The sequence below is a fragment of the Mustela erminea genome, chromosome 4 (genome assembly GCF_009829155.1).
Source record: "Mustela erminea isolate mMusErm1 chromosome 4, mMusErm1.Pri, whole genome shotgun sequence".
In the NCBI taxonomy this organism is placed as follows: domain Eukaryota; kingdom Metazoa; phylum Chordata; class Mammalia; order Carnivora; family Mustelidae; genus Mustela; species Mustela erminea.
Window position 1 is genome coordinate 98,854,721 of NC_045617.1, and position 20,482 is coordinate 98,875,202.

At 45.4% G+C, this 20,482-nt stretch overlaps 1 protein-coding gene across 1 annotated transcript; it reads left to right on the plus strand.

The window, feature by feature from the left end:
• Window positions 1-212: 212 nt before the first annotated feature.
• Window positions 213-20,315, plus strand: TMEM14A (transmembrane protein 14A). Its single transcript, XM_032340253.1, is given in 6 exon segments — window positions 213-569; window positions 8,321-8,785; window positions 12,115-12,206; window positions 16,820-16,921; window positions 18,434-18,521; window positions 20,026-20,315. Coding segments are annotated over 5 exon segments (633 nt in total). The 5' UTR covers window positions 213-569; window positions 8,321-8,474; the 3' UTR covers window positions 20,066-20,315.
• The last annotated feature ends 167 nt before the right edge of the window (window positions 20,316-20,482 follow it).

Below are 20,482 nucleotides of genomic sequence, written 5' to 3' on the forward strand. Positions count from 1 at the left end.
CCTCTGCGACCACAATTTCCCTCGGATTCCGAGCGCGCGCGGTTGAGGCCAATGGGACGCCGGCGCTGGACTGTCGGGCGGCTCAGCCAATGAGCAGGCGCTGTGGGAGAGGTGGGCCCGCCCCCCCACACATCCCACGCACCCCGCCCCCCCTGCCCCGGCCGACGCCCTCCATGCCCCGCCCCGGGTTCTCCCAACTTGAGCGTTACGGTGTCAGACGGAGGCTCCCGCCCCGCCACAGTGACGGTGGCTGAGGCAGGGCGAGCGAGCGGGCTGCGCGGCGTCCCCCGCGGCGAGCGGTCCGTCCAGGGTGTCCGAAGCAAGCGAGGGCGCGCCGCCCACGGGAACCCCCGGCAGGGCGGAGAACCGAGAAGAGGCCACCCGCCAAAGTGAGTTTCCAGCGGGGAGCCGGGGCCCGCCCGGCGAAGCCAGGACCGCGTCGAGCCCGACCAGATGATGGCCCGGGATGAGCCGGGCAAGAACCAGGAGGACGGGAGGTTAGGTGCCCTGGTGTTGGCGGGAGTTGTTGAATGGACTTCGGTGCGTCCCGCAGCCGCCTGGCGGAGAGGGTAGGTGGCCGGGAGTCAAGTGTGCGCTCCGACCCGGGCCGATCCAGGGTCTGGACCCCTCCGCGTACCAGCCCGGGGCCTGCATCCTCCCTCTCTCCATCCTGTACGACCACAGTCTCTTTCCCGGGATGGCCAAGTTCCTTGAGAGCCACCTCTGGGCACAGAGGGAAGACAGAGATAGATGATTGCACTTTGAGAAGAGGGTTTTTAAAGACCAAACTAACTTCCAGTTGTGATGAGTGTCCAGGGCCTACACCCCGGCCGGGTTGCCCTTTCTTTCCCCCTTCCCAGTCCCGGGGTGCCCTGGTCTTCAGTTTCGTTAGTGTCAGTGTGGAGTTGGGATCTCAGTAAGGAGGTAGTGTAGATTCGTTAACATCTGTCAAAGGTAGAATGTTTACAGATAGGATGGGTAGGTGTACACCTTCGCTCTGGGGGGTGGATTTATTTGTAATCCTTCCAACGAAAGCTTTGGGAGGTCTAGTTCTTCCTTAGCTCACGGATTTCTTGAAGACATTCCAAGCTCATGGTTTCCTTGTAAGACTTCTTGTTGCCCTGTGTCTTGCCTTACCATTTCAGAAAATTGTTTGTTAATGGCCTGAGCTGGGACACCAGCAAAAAGGACTCAAAAGACTCTTTGGCCAAATGTGGAGAGGTTGTTGACCATACTATAAAAATGGACCCCAACACTGGAAGATCCGGAGGGTGGGGCCGCTTTAGAGATGCAGCGAGCATGGAGAAGGTAAGCTATGTAGTCCTTCAAAGGCCCTTGTGCACGGGATTTGATCTCTGAAAGGATAGCACTCCTGTATCACAATCACTGTGTCTGAGCTATCTGTAGCCAGGGTTCTGAGGGAAGCAGAATTTAGGGACTTGTTTCTGTACAGATTTCAGGGAGAATAAGAAGTATATGGGTTGGGGCACCTGGGTGGCTCAGTCATCAAGGGTCTGCCTTCAGCTCAGGTCATGATCTTAGGGTCATGGAATGGAGCCCCGCATCCGGCTCCCTGCTCAGCAGGAGCCTGCTTCTCCCTCTCCCACTTTCCCTGCTTGTTCCCTCTCTGGCTGTGTCTCTCTCTGTCAAATAGATAAATAAAATCTTAAAAAAAAGAAAAGAAAAGAAAAAAAGGACAGAAACCACATATGCTGTAAAATAGGCATTATTTAAGTGCCATTTTACAAAGGAAGAGATTAAGGCCCTAAGAAGATTTGGTAAGTAAAACACATTGCACAATGTATAGAGGGTTGGCACAGTGAAGATTCCATGCCCAGCAGCCCAGCTACAGCCCGTGCTCTGAATTCCTGCTGCTTTACCTCTGGAGGAAACAAGTCTTAGGTTGAGACTACCAGGACAGGGAGAAGGCATGCAGCAAGCACAGAGACTCCACTGGACTAAGGTCTGATTTATGTGTTTAGATAAACCAGCTGGATTTCAGGTTTAGAGAAAATGGGGGAGTTAGGTTTAGGTAGTGTGTGGTGTGTTTGGAAGAGATGACATGTTTTGTGAACCAGTGGTGGAGTCTTGTGGCTCAAAGGAAAGGGAGTAGCGCAGGGTAATATTGCTAGGAACTGCCAGTGAGAATTAGAACCGGCATCTGTCTGATTCCCGTCTCAGAAGTCATTGTCTGGGTTTTAGCACTGAAAGTCCCACATCCCAGGAAACCCCAGAGTCTCCAGTCTTAGTAATTCCCTCAACAGGGAAATCCCTCACTTAGCACTGCAAGTTCCCCATTCCCTTAGTCCTGGGCAAACCTGGACAATTTGATCAACCTCCTCCCTTCCTTCTTTCCTACCTTCTTTCCTTCCTTCCTTCCTACCTTCCTTGCTTCCCTGACTGGGGGAAAGAAGCAAGGCTTCTTTCTCCTACTCTGGCGTTGCTGTGTCTTATCTCCTATGAGTTCCCTTTAGGTCCTAAGCTAGAGAAGTCACCAGCCCTGAGCTTTACCTGGTTTCCAGATCAAGGCCATTGAGTTGTATATGTGTTTTGTTGTTGTTGTTTTGTTTTTAGGGACTTTAAAAAACATATTTATTTTAGAGACGGAGGCAGGCAAAAGGAGAGAGTTCTCAAGCAGATTTCCCACTGAGCACAGGGCCCAATGAGGAGCTCCATCTCAGGACCCACGAGATCACAACCTGAGCCAAAACCAAGAGTCAGATGCTTAACCAACTGAGCCACCCAGGGCACTAAGGCCACTGAGTTTTCATTGGATCCAGAGTCCAACAAAAGACAAGGTTCTGTTTTCATCACCTTTAAGGAAGAGAAACTTGAGAAATATTCTAAAGAAGTTTCACTCCATCAGTGGAAGCAAGGTGAGGAGTCTCTGGCTCCTTGGGCCTGCCTTCGCACCCCTGGAGAGGTAGCCTTTGGATTACTGGAGACTCAGTAAGGGAAGCGATCATCCCAATTTCACACTGAAAGTATCATGTCCTGGGAGACCTTCCCTGGAGTATGAAAAGTCCTGGTCTGGGTGATGAGTGTGGAAGACTGGAGGAAATGAACAAAGCCCATACAGTGACCCTAAAAGAGGGGCTGAGAGCAACATTGTCTTAAGTGTCAAATGAATATAGTTGCCCACTTCCTCCCTGACCACTGATGTTGTCACCCACAGTTTGCAGTTGACACTAACAATTGACCCATCCATGGTTGCTTGCCGGCGAGTGACTTCAGTGTGTCATAATTAGGAAGATTACAGTCTGTCCTCTACTTTCCCTGTGGATGTACTGTTGTGATGTGTATCAGGACAGGCTAGTTTAAATATTTAAACTTGTGCATATTGTTTTCTAAGAAGTCAGTTCATGAAAATGAGAACAATTATACCACCAACACAAGCATGATCCCTTCATCTAGAAAGAAGACTAAGTGGGCCGTGTTATTTTAGTGACAAATGGAAAGAGATCTAGAACTGGATCAGGGAGGTAGATAACCAAAACAGAGAATACTGCACAATATGCAGGAAAGACTTTGGGATTGGGCATAGTGGAGAAGGGGATGTGAAAACACATGTGGAGACTGAATCTCAGCAGTCCAGAATGAGATAGGCAAGTAACTCTAAACCCATCAAAAGTATTTTTATTCCCCCAAGAAGATGATCAATGTTCAGTCAAAAATAGCAGCTGTTGAATGAGCTTGGGGATACCACACAAACCAAACGGGTATCATCCTGTGGTTCCCTTGAGATGCTCTGTGCATCTGAAGAAGTTACTTTTCTTGACTTAGGGATTGCAACTAAAATACCCTGTGGGTGATCAAAAGGAGAAACTCTGATAGCAGAGCTGTTGGCCCCTTACAGTGTAGAGCTGATTTGGTCCTTTCTCACCAGCCATCATGCTTTCTACAGTCTATGCTCTTAACCATGGCAACAAAAAAATGTTCCCTCTAGTTCTTAGGTCCCTTGACTTGAAAAATGGGATTTCAGATTACCTTCTCGATTTCTAGAAGATTTTAATGGAACTGATGGAATCACAAAGCAAACTGGTAACTTGTTGATATTTTGCCCAAATACAAACTAGACTTAGCTCATCTATCTCCACATTCGTCAGAAAGTGCCCATGTAAATTTGGGCAAATCCCACTCAGTCTATAAGTGTCTCACCAGAGAAAATGAAAAGATCTTTTACCTATTCAATGCCCTGCACATCTTATATATGACACTCCTAAAAAGGGTTGTGGTTTGGGATGCCTGGATGGCTCAGTCAGTTAAGCATCTGCCTTCAGCTCAGGTCATGATCCCAGAGTCCTGTGATCGAACCCTCACATCAGGCTCCCTGCTCAGCGGGAAGTCTGCTTGTCTCTCTTCCTCTCCCCTCCCCCTGCTCCTCTCTCTCTCTCTCACACATAAATGAAATCTTTAAAAAAAAAAAAAGAGGGAAGGGTTGTGATTTGTTTATATATGGTATTGAGACTTTCATAAGGAAAGTTTTTGGTCACTTTTCAGTTTTGTCAAAATGTCCAGAAGCTCTTAATGAGATTTTTGACTTTAAAGAAGTGGAAGAAGATAGCCTTGTTAGATATGTGCCTACAAAATGGACCTCATTGCTCCCAGTCACAGAAAAGATTGTAAAGTGTTGGCCTACCATAAAATCATAGTTTCAACGTTTGGGACAAGAAGACTGCTCTTCTTTGATTTGGAATATATTGAAGATGGAAATGGATAAGAGGGGTATAGTAAAATGGAAATTTATATGCTGTGTCTCCACAACTGATGGTCTTTGAGGAGGCTATAGGAAGCCTAGAAAAGGATCATCACCTGAACTGTCTAATGTTATGTATAAGTTGAGACAAAAATTCATACAGCAGAAAAATTATTCATTTTTTAGAAATAAGACGGCTTCAGAACTTTAAAAAAAAAAAAAAGTCTCCAGAAAAGGGTAATCAAGTTAAACAGGACTTTCTTAATTTCTTTACTAAGACAGTAGCTTATTTGGAACCCAACTTCAATTTTACCAGTTCAAATTATCTCTATGCCTCAAAGCCATTTTCCCTGAAAAGGAGATGTTTACCTTATGATGGCTTCCAGTGTGCTTCAGAGTGCTTAAAAATGATGGACATTGGGTACCTGGGAGGTTCGGTGGTTACGGATCCAACTGATCCAATCGGCTCAGGTCATGATCTCAGGGTTGTGACATTGGCCTCTGTGCTGGGTGGGCTCTGTACTCAGCAGGGAGTCTGTTTGAAATTCTCTCTCTCTCCCTCTCCCCCTCCCCCTGCTCATGTGCACACTTACGCTCTCTCTCAAATAAATTAATCTTTTTTAAAAATGACAGCCTATATGATGAATTTACAGATACAAAGGACCTGATTAACAAACTGCTGACCTTGCCTGAGTGGCTCCTCAGTGGGTTAAGCCTCTGCCTTCGGCTTGGGTCATGATCTCAGGGTCCTGGGATCAAGCCCCGCATCAGGCTCTCTGTTCAGTGTGGAGCCTGCTTTCCTCCTCTCTCTGTCTCTGCCTCTCTGCCTACTTGTGATCTCTCTCTCTGTCAGATAAGTGGATGAAATCTTAAAAAAAAAAAAAGTCTGTTTAACAAACTGCTGACCTTAACAAGCCTGTGGACACAAAGTGGGTGGACCTTTTTGGAGAAATGAAAGCGAACACCTACAAATTTAAAAACCTGCTGTTGCTAGTAAGTAAAATCCTAACTATTCCATGCTCACACACTTTTATTGAGAGGATATTTAGCCTAACGTCATCACACTGGGCTGATGCAAGGAATCTGTGTCATGTGGCCTTGAGGAGAGCAGAGCTGTAGGTCAGAGTGAATTTTACATTTGACAGTATTCAGTTTTACCACTACATGAAAAAAAAGAAGGATGTCCTTAAGGCTGCAAACAGTTCAGAAAAGTATTATTGGGAAAGAAGACAGAAAGAATAAAAATAGTCTACTGTACCATGGGACAGAAATATGTCATTTTTAATTAAACATAGGAAATCTCTGTTTCATCCTATTCATGTTCTCCTTTTAAAGTCTTGCATTATGTATCTTATTTTGATTTATATATTTGTATTTAAAAATATGCACAGCATATTAGCACAGCAGTAGGTGTCTAATTTAGAAATAATATACATATATTGGGATGCTTGTTCAAAATTTCTTTTACTGGGACTCCTGGGTGGCTCAGTCGTTAAGTGTCTGCCTTTGGCTCCAGTCATGATCCCAGGGTCCTGGGACTGAGACCTACATAGGGCTCCCTGCTCAGTGAAGAGTCTGCTTCTCCTTCTCCTTCTGACCTTCTTCCCACTTCTGCCCTCTCTCTCTCTCAAATAAATAAATCTTTTTGAAAAATTCTTTTACTGATGAGCAGAGCCCTAAATGATCAGTAATCCTGTGGTATCTAGAAGAAGAGAAGAATCACGGACCTGAAGCAGACTTTTTTTATTTGCTTAAAAATCAGTAAGTCTCTTGTGACTTCTATTTTTTTTTTTTTTTAAGGTTTTCTTTATCTTGGGGCACCTGGGTGGCTTATTCAGTTAAATGTCTACCTTTGGCTCAGGTCATGATCCCAGGGTCTAGGATCAAGCCTTGCATAAGGCTCCCTCCTCAGGGGGAGCCTGCTTCTCCCTGTCCCTCTGCCCCTCCCCTTGCTTGTGTTCCCCCTCTCTCTGTCAAATAAAAATTTTTTTAATTTTATTTATCTATTTAGGAGAGAAAGAGAGAACATGAGCAGGGGAGGGGCAGAGGAAGAAGCAAATTTCCCACTGAGCAGAGAGCCCAGCACAGGTCTAGATCCTAGGACCCCAGGATCACGACCTGAACTGAAGGTGCCCCGTGACTTTGGTTTTTATGAATTAATCTCCCAAACCCAGAGTGCCCACAGAAGAGCTGATACAGACTGAGTTTGGGAACATTGTTTGAAAATGAGGATTAGGCTCGGGATCCACAGAGCACTCACTGAGGGCTAAACATCCTGTGAGGTCCTGCCTGAGCGAGCGGCCAGTCTGTCAGTCAGTCAGGCTCTCAACTGTACTCTCCTCTTTTCCAGTCCCACCCATACACCACTTAGGAAAGCCTGTGTTACTATACATTGGGAGTTCTGCAAATCCAAAGGGGCCTGAGGATGGAAATCAGGAGATCTGAGAACATGGATGGAGAAAAGAAATTTTTATCCTCACTAACCTCTAAAGTCTAGCATTTGTTTCATAGGCCACAAACCACCACAGTATCAGTACCTGTGACTCTGTCATCACGAGCAGATGTTTGCATGTTTCAGATACCGAAAATATTGTTTAGGTGCAGCACCGTTTGGGAACTACGGTATTATTACCCCCGCTCTGAGATCCTGTAATATGATAAAGAAGCACATTTATTAGATCGCAGATATAAATTTTTAATAATTTCATAACTATTTCAATAAAATTGGCTTCCTTGGAAATCCTGTTTTTTATTGTTCTTCTGTTTTTCCAGATTGCCAAAGGCAGCTGATGGCTCATCATAGGGCCATCTGTCTCTGCTGGGATCATGAACAGACAGCTTGACAAATAGGTAGAGAGAAATATGCTTGGTGGTACCCTTGCCTTGAGCTCTAACCTTATTATTAGCTGGCATATGAATTGAGAGGACAGTGACCTCTTTGCCTAAGAACGTTTGTGAACCCACATGTCCAAGAATATGGAATTTCCCATCATAGAAAGTTATTCTTTTAAGTTTAGGTAAAAATGCCTTGAGTAGGAATATCATGGGACTGTTTCCAGCTTCCCATACCTCAGTGACAGGGTCAAAGGGATCTCTGAGCAGCATCTTATAAATCCAGGCACTGACGTCTGAAGTCAGGGGCAAGTTATTTACTGGAGGTCCTATCAGGTAAAGGTAAGGGAAGCATTCCAAGCGGGGTTTTACATTTATTCTGGATAGGGCAAGTCCTGGAAGTCTGGAGAGAGGGTTGGGGGAGGCTAGGGTAAGGATGGGTAAGGAGTCTGGTTAGAGTTATAGTATGTGGTTTGGAAGGCAAAACTGGCGTGAAATGAGCATTTGTTGCCAGGAGGAACAATTCCAAATCCACTGAATTCATTTCCGGGATTATAGATCCTGAGACTAGCCATGACTTAAAGTGCATTGCACGTCTGTCAGTCTTTACCTTTCCCTTCCCTTAATTAGGCGCAGCAAATCCTGGGCGTGGAGTATAAACCGGGATCCTGAGCTCCCCTCCACCTCTGGAGTGGAGATATAATGAAGGGAGTGATATAATGTGTGTGATATAATGAAGGGAGCTCCGGCTTAGAAACCAAACTTGGGCTCTAACCTTTGTACCCCACTTAGGACCTGAGACCGTGGACAACTCAGTCACCCCATCTGTCTGAACCTTAGCTCCCCGCACTGAAAATGGGGACAGTCGCTGGCAAGAATCTAAAAGGCCTGATTGCTGTCCTCTGAGTGGTGAACGAACCTCAAGGTTAAAACTCCGCCCACTGGGATGCCGGCTACACCCAGACCTATTCTCTGCGGGGGCTTCCCCGTCCGCCCGGGTTCGGCAGGAGGCAGCAGACCCCAGCACGGCTGTAGAGCCAGAGCGGAAAGCCGGGCAGAAAGAGCGAGCGGCGGAGGAGCCGACTGGCCTCGGGGTCCGCAGCCTGTGCAGGGCACGCCCGGCGGAGGCGAGGGTTAGCCGTGGCGCATGCGCGCCGCGGGACCGACACCGCCCGGAACCAGCAGGCTCTGCCAGTGCGGGGAGGTAGCGCGCAGAATCAGGAGGTGCTGGCGGCGGGGACCGCTTCCGGACACCAGGTACGAGGCGGGCCCGAGGCTGGCTCCCGATTTTTCTCTTTTGAGCCGCGGGGAGGGCTCGGGGCTGCAGGTGAGCTGTATACCTCGCAGTCGAGAACTTCCTCTCCTGAATTTTCTTGTAAAGGCACAGATCTGAGCAAAGATGCTAATGACCTGGGGAGGATTTTGCAGGGGATGGCGGCTGCTTCTTCCAAGTGTCGCTTCTCTCCGTCTCCTGGGAATTCCCGGAATGTCTTCCTTCCGCGGCCCTGAATCTCCCACCTGTCCTCCTTCCGACCTTCCTGGAACTGGGGAGAGGCGGGGAAGGGATGGGGTTCTCTGACCATGGCAAAAACGCTTGGCAGTTTAACCTTGCTAGTACCACCCAGACTTCATTCGAAAATGGTCTTTCGAGCCCCCAAGGAGTACAAAGGTAGGTAGTTTTTTATACAGTAGCTTACGGAAAATCTCTTAGTGGGTCCCCCAAATTTTGGAGGGCTAGGGGCAAGGCAGGGCCCTGTCACCTGGTTTCATACGCGGTGCAGTAAATCATTTTTGCTGCATTGCACCCAAGACGCTTTCTGGCCTCTCCAAGTGCTGAGGTAGTGTTTTCAGTGAGAGCCTGTGAAGCAAGGCGCCCATCAGCTCCTACTTCCATCACTTCCCTGTGTGGTTCTGGTCATATGGTCCTGCCATGGACAGGGAGCAAGAGGGATGTTTGCTTTTTGTCTGCAATTTCTCTCTGTATTCAGAAACTTCTTGCAAGGATTGGGAATAGGTGTGTGTATTTTGCCTCCTTAGAATACTCAGCTCAGTAAGGAGATTAAGGGAACAGACCGTTGCCTGGCAGTAGAGCTATACTGAGGGTTGACCAGTTACAGAATGTCTTCCTTCAGGCAAAAGTTGTTCCTCTGGTTCATTCAGCAAGTATTTCTGCACACCCTGCCTTGTGCGTGGCGGTGAGCTTGGTGATGTGGGGAGGACAAAGGTGAACAGAACTTGAGCTTAGCCCCGGAGGAGCTAGGCTGAGACAGGGGGTCGGGAGGGGAGCTCAATGTAAGAAACTCCATGCCAGGGAGAAGGGGTGGGGCCCCAGGAGAGCGTCAGAAGAAGACTGGGAGCTCAGAGGACGGAGAAGAATCAGCCTTTTACATCAGGTGGCCGGTTTAAGGAGAAAATTAGGTTCCCAAATTACTACCTGATGAGAAGTGATCTCATAAGCTTCCGATCTGTGTGTAGAGGTGTTTTCCTCACTGTGTGTCAGGCATCTTAGACTATGGCTCAGATAGGTCCCACCATTCCTGGATTCCTCCCTCCGCCTGCTACCACATGCCTGCTGGTCCAGGGCTCCCTATCTCCTGGAGGAGCATCAAGCACACACCCCCCCCCCCCGCCTCCCACCTCTCCTTCCTGGTGCCCCAATCCAGAGACTAGACGTGAGTCATCTCTGACTCATCCCTCCCCTGGACTCCCCACATCCAGGCTTATTGATTCTGTTTCCTGAACGTCTCTCAGAGCTGACCCACCCTCCCTGCCGTTGCTCCAGGCCAGGCCACCACCGGCTCTGGCTTAGCTCAGCTTCCTGCTTCACTTCGTCCCATCTCCCGCTACCCACTGCGAGGAAGCACTGGCTGGAATTAAATCTGGTGGAGAGACTCCCCTCTGTCATCCCTACTGCCCTTGAGACAGAACCCAGCCTCCCTTTACGGCACTTAGAAGTGTCCTGGCCCTGTCTTTTTCCCCAGGCCCATGTCTTCATAGCTGCCCTGCACTCCTGTCCATTTTGAGAACAGGCCATGCTTTCTCATGCCACTGGGCTTTTGCACACGTTCTCCCTGCTGCCCAGAGCACATCCTTCCCTGCCACCCTCTTCGCTTGGCTTACTCCTCCTCGCCCCAAGATCCCAGCCCGGACCCTGTCTGCTCTAGGAATCCTCCCTTAGGCTCACAAGTCACCATAGACTCCACTTCTTGATATGGTGCCCATGGATCTCCTCATAGGGCTCATCCACACGTCTTCCTCCTCTGCTGTGCTGTACTAAAAGGCCAGAGCCAAGTCCAAGGGCTTTCCATGCCTTCCTGCTGCCTTGCACAAAGAAGATGTGCAGGGGCACCTGGGTGGCTTCGTTGGTTAAGCATCTGCCTTCTGCTCAGGTCATGATCCCGGGATCCTGGGATCAAGCCCCACATCGGGCTTCCTGCTGAGCAGGCAGCCTGCTTCTCTCTGCCACTGCCCCGCTTGTGCTCTCTCTCTGTGTCAAAGAAATTAAAAAAATATTTTCCTAAAAAAGAAGACATTCAATAAATAGTTGTTTAACAACTATTGAGCATAAGCTGTAACATTATGGTTTGATTTACTGAGTGCCTGAGTCATAAATTCACTCCATCTCTGTTGTTTTCTCAGCAAGCTGGCACAGTTATGGCCTCACACATGTCAAGCTTAAAAATGGGTATAGGGTGAAAGAGAAGAACAGTCATTATTCAAGCAGCTAGTATTTGATGAGTGCCCAGTACATGTAGGCCCTGTTGTAAGCACTCTTCAGTATTACCTCATTTAATCACCACAACCTGTGAGGTAATTTTATCATTATCATTATCATTTTGCAGATGGAGAGACCGAGTTGCAGAGAGATTAGGGACCACACACAATGTTACATAGCTAGCAGGCAGTGGCCAGCAGGCTTGGAGCCCAGCATACACTGTGGAATTCGATTAAGTCTTTGGGAACAACAGTAGGTCAGACGGACCATGAGAAACTGACAAGGCTGAAGACGGAAGGCATGCAGTGTGGTCACAGCTTGAAGCTGCGAGACCAACAGAGGTGACTGATCCAGAACTTTACAGATCTGAGAGACATGAGTTTTATTTGCATATAGATATAGAAATGGCACTGGGAATCAGAAATTAAAAGAATTAGAAAGCTACAAGGAACTTTAGGGTTCATCTCATCTATTCCCCTCACTTTGGGGGGGAGTCAGTGTCAGGGATGGGGCATGAGTCAAGGCCCAACAGCCTGCTGCTGACCAGTACCCATGTCTCCAGCCTGTTGCCAGCACACTTTCTCCTGCATCTTACAGATTCCTGGGTAGGATTTTCATGGAACTTCTCACCCCTAGGTGTATGTTTCAACTGCTGCTATGAGACACATAGGATATTCTCGTCATTCACGTGATTTTTTCCCAGAGGCTTCATTATATTCATCAGTGATTTGCCATTGATTAAGCATGCATGTTTCTGGCTGAGCTTGAAATTAATCTCTGTAACTCCGTGGAATACATGCCATTTTTGTATTACCTATACTCCCCCCACCCCCAGTTCTTTTTATTTTGTAAAACTTGTCCCTTCATCCAGCAGTAGAATTGCAACCTTGCCAATGGACCTGATCGGTTTCGGTTATGCGGCCCTTGTGACATTTGGAAGCATTTTGGGATATAAGCGGAGAGGTAAGCCTTAACTCTATTTCTCATCCAAGGGCCTTGGTAGGGGATTGCTGGTTGTGCTAAGATCATGTGAGGGTTTCAAGTTGGTGCAGCCACTTTGGAAGACAGTGTGGAGATTCCTTAAAAAATTAAAAACAGAGCTACCCTATGACCCTGCAATTGCACTGCTGGGTATTTATCCCAAAGATACAGATGTAGTGAAAAGAAGGGCCATCTGTACCCCAGTGTTCATAGCAGCAATGGCCACAGTCACTAAGCTGTGGAAAGAGCCCAGATGCCCTTCAACAGACAAATGGATAAAGAAGATGTGGTCCATATGTACAATGGAGTACGATGCCTCCATCAGAAAGGATGAATACCCAACTTTTGTATCAACATGGACGGGACTGGAGAAGATTATGCTGAGTGAAATACGTCAAGCAGAGAGAGAGTCAGTTATCATATGGTTTTGCTTATTTGTGGAGTATAAGGAATAACATGGAGGACAAGGGAGAAAGAGAGGAGAAGGGAGTTGGGGGAAACTGGAGGGGAAGAAGAACCATGAGAGACTGTGGATTCTGAGAAACAATCTGAAGGTTTTGGAGGGGAGGGGGGTGAGGGGTTGGGTGATCCTGGTGGTGGGTGTTATGGAGGGCACGTATTGCATGGAGCATTGGGTGTGGTGTATAAACAGTGAGTCTTGGAACACTGGGGTGGGGGGGATCATCTGAGGGTTTGTAAATAAGACAGGAAGGTGAAGAGGTCCTAGAGGTAACCGAGGACCAGCATGTCGTGCATGGAAGGGAGTTGTAGAGGGCAGGGGGCTGGGTGTGACAGAGCAACCCAACCCAGCTGTCTGGGTCTCTCTTCACCTGTCATTATTAACTGTGTGATTAATTGACTCAACCTCCTCAGGGCTACTCGCTCATTATCAAATGAGGATTTTCATTTGTTTACATATTCCTAGTATCAAAAACTGAATTATGTTGATAATTGTGTTTTGCAAAGGAAAATTTGTTAAATACTTAGATATCCTCTCAGAGGTTGTCTCTTCGTCTATATCCAAAAGAGGGGAGAAAAAAAAAAAAAAGTTGAAAAGTTTTCATGCAAAAAAATGAAAGGTTCTATTTGTGACATTGGTAGGCTGCAACTTGAGCGAAAAAGCCAGGTCTACATAGGTATTAGAGGGACCCCTTATTTAGCAATTGCTAAGAAGTCTAAGGCCAGAAACACAGGTCTCTGTAGGGACTGAAGGGTGGCAGGTTAAAACAGAGGTTTTTTTTTTTCATTCTACAATGTTTACTTCTTTTACTTTTGTTTTTATAATTTTCTATTTTTATAAGCATATAATGTATTATTAGCCCCAGGGGTACAGGTCTGTGAATCGCCAGGTTTACATACTTCACAGCCCTCACCATAGCACATACCTTCCCAGATGTCCATAATCCCCCCCACCTTCCCTCACAACCCTCAGTTTGTTTTGTGAGATTAAGAGTCTCTTATGGTTAAAACAGAGTATTTTCTAAGATTCCTGAGAACCTCTAATTCACTTGGACTTTTGTTTGTTGCTCTTATGTTCTCTCTCAATGGGTGCAGCATATGTACTCGATGGAAGGCACCAACGTGCCATCATATAGTTTGGGGCCATCATATATTTTGATGGCCCCAAACTATATGATGGCTTAGCTGCACAATATGGTTCCTTGGCCTCCTACAAGAGCCCCCAACTGTGTGATCCTGGAAGCGCCTGGGGGCATGTGTTTGCAAAAAAGCGCACTCCCGTGTAATGTGGGTTAAGAGCACAAGCCACAGCATCAGACTTTCCTAAATTCTGCTCTTGACATTACTCCTTACTAGCTCGGGTACTCATGTGAGTTGTTTTAACTTCTGGGCTCCAATTCCTCATTTGTATGTTGATCAGTTAGGTTTAAGTAAGATAATGCATGTAACACATTTCACATAGTGCCTGGCTGGAAGAAGGTCTTGATATTCTTGTTTCTGCTGCTACTCCGTGCCAGGGGGAGAGTCTGTGGGCCAGGGAGGCAAAATACCTTTTTCTGGTTTTGTATTCTATATTCTTAGCTGCTTGTGGCCCCAGTGCTTTAGAGCTTTTGTATAAAGTGAATCAGTTCTTTATGTTTTTACTTAAAACTTCCCTAGACATGAATCCCCTAGAGTTCGGCCCGGAGACCCTTCACGGGACAGTTACTGAGAACAGTGTTGAGTAGGTTGAAGATGTGATGTCAGGATGGTGTTTGGTAAGAGGACAAGTATATCTGAATCCTGTACAAGACCAAGTGCCGGACATAGTTGGGTCAGAGTGTGGGGCTGATAGATTTCTTCTCTTGCTGGGAGCAGGCAAAGGGGAGAGAGGCAGCACAGCGGCACCAAGTTCTGAGTTCACCCCTCTCCCACACAGGTCCCCAGGAAAGTGCATACCAAGACACTGTGATTTTGAGGCTTTTTCTGAGCCAGGTAGCCAGTGCCCAAAGCCCAAGATGGGCAGAAAGCTCTCTTGGCCTTCTCCTGCACCAGGGCTGAACCTGGCTACCTATCTTCTACTCCAGTTCAAGGTCAGGGCACAGCAGCCCCTCCGGAGAGGAAGAGAGGAGCAGGAGAGCAGGTGTCTTGCTCTGAGGGAGAGAGGCCCTCTTGTGCACCTCCCAACTCTGTTGAAACTCCTTGAGACTGCCCCAGCCAGGTTGGCACTTGAAGGAGGGGTTGCGGGGCACAGCTTGCCACTTCTTTTTTCTTTTTTTGGTAGCCCCACTATAGACAGCTTTTTTTGCAGGATCTGGCTCCCTTCCACGAGCCATAGCCTTTTTAAACGTAGAGCCTGCCCATCCTCACTGTTTGCTGTCTGACCTCCACAAGACTCGGGTGCAGCTGCTTCCCCTGCCTGCACATACTTCAGGTGGGGAGGGTCCCAGCATTGCAGAACTTATCAGGGTGTACAGAAGAGAGTCCAAGGTCTCTAAGTGAGAGGACACCTTAATTAAGGTGACCTAGTCATGCGTTCCAGAAAATGCTTCAATTCCCTTGACTGTTTTCTAATCTGCTGTCTTCTGCTAAACATGACCCATTTAACAGGGAGGGCCCGGGCCTGCATTTTGTCAGCGTTTATCAAGTGCTGCCAAGTACCCAGCACTGGGTCAGTCCCTGGAAAACAGCAATGAGCAAAAAGAGATGGTGCTTGCAAGCAAGTTGGGGGGCTGACCTTAAATACGTGGACAGGTGCGCAAATACAGGATGGCGAATCGTTGGAGACTCTGATGGGGCCCCTCGTTCAGAGTGGTGTGTCAGAGAAGATGTCTCTAGGAGCTGACCGTTACAGAGACAGGTGCGCTGCAGTTGGCCAGGCAGATAGGGCAGGGAAGAGCAGTCCAGGCAGGGAACAGCATGTCTAGAAGCCATGAAGAATAAAGACTTAAGGGATCTGATCGAAGGCCAAGGCTCCCATAATGGAGTGGACTTGGGTTTTTCTCTAAGTGCAGTAGGAAGCACGGACAGTTTTTAATTAGCGGAGGGACCAGTCTGGACATATGATTTTAGAAGACTGTGTTGCCGTGTTTGCAGAATAGATTTGGGGGGAAGGAGGAACAACGAGGAATTTAACGTTCTGTCCAACTGCAACATTCTAAGCCTTTGTGTATTTGACGTGGATGGTATTACCAACACTGTTTTGCAACTGACCAAACTCAGAGACTAAGTGCCTTAGCCAAAGTCCTTCGGGCAACAAATGAAAGAATTAGGACTAGAACCTAGCTTGTGTGTCTTCTCATTCAGAATGCTGCTGTGTGTGTGCGCGCACACTGCTGCAATGGTTTTTAACCCTGGTTACCATCTGAATTTCCTATAGATATTTAAAACATAGGGATGCCTTGGCTCTACCCTGAGGGATTCCAATCTGATAGATTCTAAATAGAGTGAGCTCCACAAAGCACCGACTGTGTGTGTGTGTGTTTGTCTTGTGCACAGTGTCCCTGGCAGGAGGCCCATTGCTGGTGGGCTGGAAGTGCTGGGTGTTGGTCACCATGCCCTGGGGCAGGGGATGAATGGACTGAGGGCAGGAGAGCACTGGGTGGGAGGCTACTGGCTCTTCCCATCTCTCAGTACAGTCCCCATACATCCCTGAGTCCTGACATCCCGAGGCTGGAAGCTTTGTTAATTATTCAGGACGGAACCATTGCTTGCTTTGTATGGGACTTCTCTTTCTACCTCTATGAGCTTAAATACCATTGCATCCCATTATTATCACAGCCTGAGTAAAAAGAGGGAGGCAGGGAGAAGAGGGGGAAGAGAAGGACAGAGAGAGGTATAAAGAAGTCAGCCGATTGTCTAGGGTCATGCAATCCAAGTCAGAACCGCTACCGCCAGGCAGGCTTTCATATTCACTCAAGCCATATCTAACCCTGGCACTGCCATGTATTCGGGGTTCCTCTGCCTTGCATTTTGGGTTCAGCAGGGACCAGTCATATTAGAAACGGTCCATGAAGAGGCGGATATGTAATTTGGCTTTGTCGAGCTACAGTGCCCACCTAGATACGCATTTGAAGGTGCATGTATCATTCTTGAAAGAAAGGAAGGAATTCCTTTCATTTGGGGATTCTCTCTCTGAGCCCTCTTTTTCCCCCCAGGTGGTGTTCCATCTTTGATCGCTGGTCTTTTTGTTGGATTTTTGGCTGGCTATGGAGCCTACCGTGTCTCCAATGACAAGCGAGATGTCAAACTATCACTGTGTAAGTAAGACATTTTTTCCAGTTTTGAAGGGTCGAACCTTGGGAGTGACTTTTTTGATACTCTGTACTAGGTATACTGGAAAACGTAGTTATGTGGTAAGTAGATACGCATGTGTGGAGACTGAACATAATTCTTGTTCCTTTCTAGAGTGACCCACTCAAAAACAAGGATATTGCTCCCAGGCCTTCAAATACAGAAAGATGTTTCTATGAAACTTACTACTAGAAAAATAAAATTAGAAAAATTAAGGAATTATGTCCAGAATTTCTGCTAATACCCTTAAGTACCTATTAGCATAGTTTTTGTGTTGCTATTAAAATACCAAATAAGACAGCCTTGCATTATTTTATTTAATTCACAAGCAGCTTTTAGATCCTGTTTTACCCTAGGACTCGATCTAGAAAACCAAGGCTGCCCTTTTTTTAGCTTCTTCCCTTGTCCGGCTTAGCAGGGGAATGTCCACAGTAAAAATGGAAACCTGTGTGTGTAGGCCCAGGATGCTTGGCTCTCTTTAGTCTAACTTGAGATCCCGTGAAGGTTTGGAAATTGTTTCCGTTTAATTTGATTATTATTCAGAGTGTCCTGGTGGTATGGAAGACAGGACAAATAAAGACAAATTATACCAGTTCCGTCTTCAAGGGAGAGAAAGAGACTTAGTGTTGTATTTTTTTCCCTTGACTTGTTTGAAATAGGAGCTAAGGATAGTTTTTAATAATGAAATTGTGTCAAAAGAAGAAACAAAGCAGCAAGATGTGGATATTTGGGCTTTTTATTCACATGCATTTAAGTAGTTCACGTGTGTTTATTATCCGTCATTTTGTTCTTTATATCAGCAAGTGATTTTTCGTTGAAAGCTGTTCTGAAATTGCGATGTCGGCATCCGCATCTCTTCTATAAAACATTCTCTCTCTGGACTGGGTCAGCTCCTCAAAGGCCGGCGGGACGCTTCTGAGTGTAATATTATTGCCCAGACTGTTCTTACTTAGCCTCCAGGCATCCATTTCCCAGAATGCAGTACTGCAAATTACAATCAATAGGCCTTTTTTCCTAGTATTTTTTTACTCATCAGGTCTTACTTAAAGACTCTGATTATTTTCTTTACTTTCACTTAAATGAGCATTTATTGGATGTCTCCTGTGGTTCCAGACAGACTCCCCAGAGTTTGTGAAGAAAGCTGAAGAAGACATAGTCCTAGCCTTCCAGGCATTTCTACAAACAGAAAATTAAGTTAGAGAAAGACTTTTTCTTCTGAAGATATTTCGGGAATGGATTTTAACATGTTGCTTACTCAGAAACCTTTTTGATAAGCTAGTTTATAAAGTCTTTTAAGAGAGCATTTTATCTTTTTAAGAAGATAGCAATTTAATACTTACACATAATAGCTATTGTATTAGAAAGCTGAAACAATGTCTCTCTCTCTCTCTCTCTCTTTTTTTTTTTTTTTTTTTTTGCATGAGCAAGCATTGATAATGTGTTTGAAACTCTGGTTCATGCATTGGTTGGGTTTTTAGTTACAGCTTTCTTCCTGGCCACCATAATGGGTGTGAGGTATAAGAGATCTAAGAAAATCATGCCAGCTGGACTGGTTGCAGGTTTAAGGTAAGAAACACTATTTTTCTGTACTTTTTCTTCTGTCATCATTTAATGTGGACTTTTTGGCAAGAGTCAGTTTTAACTTGAAAAGGTCAATGTGATTTTTGTTAGAGTAAGCATGACTATAAAACCTTAAAGTATCATGCCTGCAGTCCGTCTTTGGTATTGATGTCCCCAGGAACATTTTTGTGGAGTACATGGTGTGTTGCTATAGTATGTGACTGCATGTACTCACGTTTTTTAGAATAAAGAACTGAATTCAGCCTTTTTTTCCTCAAGATTTACTCATCTGAAACAGTAAATGTATTCATTTAAATCTGATACTCAGTCTCTCTTAGAGCATTGGACAAAGTGATAGCCTGCTACACTTCTTTGAGTTTTCAAGGGAGGACAGTTAATATTTTAAAAAATAAATAAATAAAGAGGGAGCCTCCAATTTCTCTTAATTTGATCCCAGTAATTCTATCCATGAGATTAAACATATTACCACCTACAAATTTATAGTGACATTTTCAATTATTCCTGGAGGCAAACTTTATATGTTGAAAGCCTTAAAGTTGTTTACTTCCTTTGCTACACATTTTTACTTTTTGAAATGTATTCCAAAGAAATAATGAAATGTATAGAAAGGCTGATGTTTATTGCAACTTTATTTCTAATGGAACACATGGTAAACTGAAAAATTAAAACTCATCAATAAAGAAATGTTTCAATAAGGCTTTTGTCCACTTAATGAAATATTGAACAGCAATTACATAACACATTTTCAAAAACTATTTAGTGACATTAGAACATCTTAATGATATAGTGGGAGATAAAAACAAATAAACAACCAAATCTGAGTGCGATCTTAGAAGTTTGTGTATAAAAAAACAAGATAGGAAAGAGATGCTTCAAACTTTAATAGTGTTTATCACTGGTTGATAATGCAATGAGTATATTTCTCCATTCTACTTTTCTTTAGAATTTTCTCATGGCTGTGTATCATGTTTATGACTTGGTGGCAAGGGGCATGAGGGTCAGGGAAGACTGTGACTACAAAGGACTGTTTTCCAATTACGGCTGTGTTCTAAAAATGATCTTGGTGATAGAAGGAGTCAGAGGTAGGTTTTATGGGTCAAGAAGAACAAGACCCCAGTCAGTGGAAAGTAGCTGAGATTATAATAATATCACCCCAGAATTGCTCCTTGCTTCTTATTTTTAAGCCACTTGCCCTTACTAGCTTATGAAAGGTTTGTGATCCTCTCCAAACCTTTCTCTTACAAAGGTTCATCTCTGGTTTTCAGAATCATGAGTTCTGATTTTGCTCAGTCAATCAGCATTTTTAAGTGGCTAATTCAGTCAGGTCTGGGAAGTTCCAGTACAGGGATAATTACGGAGATCACCCCTGCTCCAGGAGAAGCGAGCATCTTGGAAGCCAAAGTTTAGTAACAGTACCGGTTAGGTGAACATACGAACTGTCTTATGCCACATAAGTGTGACCCGCTCTTTGCCTTTTGTTTTAATCCAGCCTCATGATGATTCTAAGACTTATCTTACTGCTGCTCTGAGAATCCAGAGGAACTGAAGACTAAATTCACATGATTCTACTGTAACGGGCAGAGTATACACTTTGGATTTAAAAGATAAACTTCAAGGTGGAATATTACGTGTCTTATTTTATGTTACAAACAACAGAAATGTTCCAAAATGAACACCAGTTTGAGGGATTTTTTTTAAAAACTGAAAACTCAACTGTTTTCTACTTGTCAGATAATGGTCTTGTTAAAGATAGTCAATAAATCGTTATACATGCTTTCAGTTACTGTGTCTACTTTAATATCTGTAATGGTTTGTTTTGTTTTTTTTTTTTTTTTGACAATTCCAAATACTCCTCTGAAGTTTAAATGAAACTGTAAGTTCTCAGATAATGGAATGCCAGAAGTGACCTTCACAAAAGGTGCTGATGTAACTGCTTGTCCTTTGTG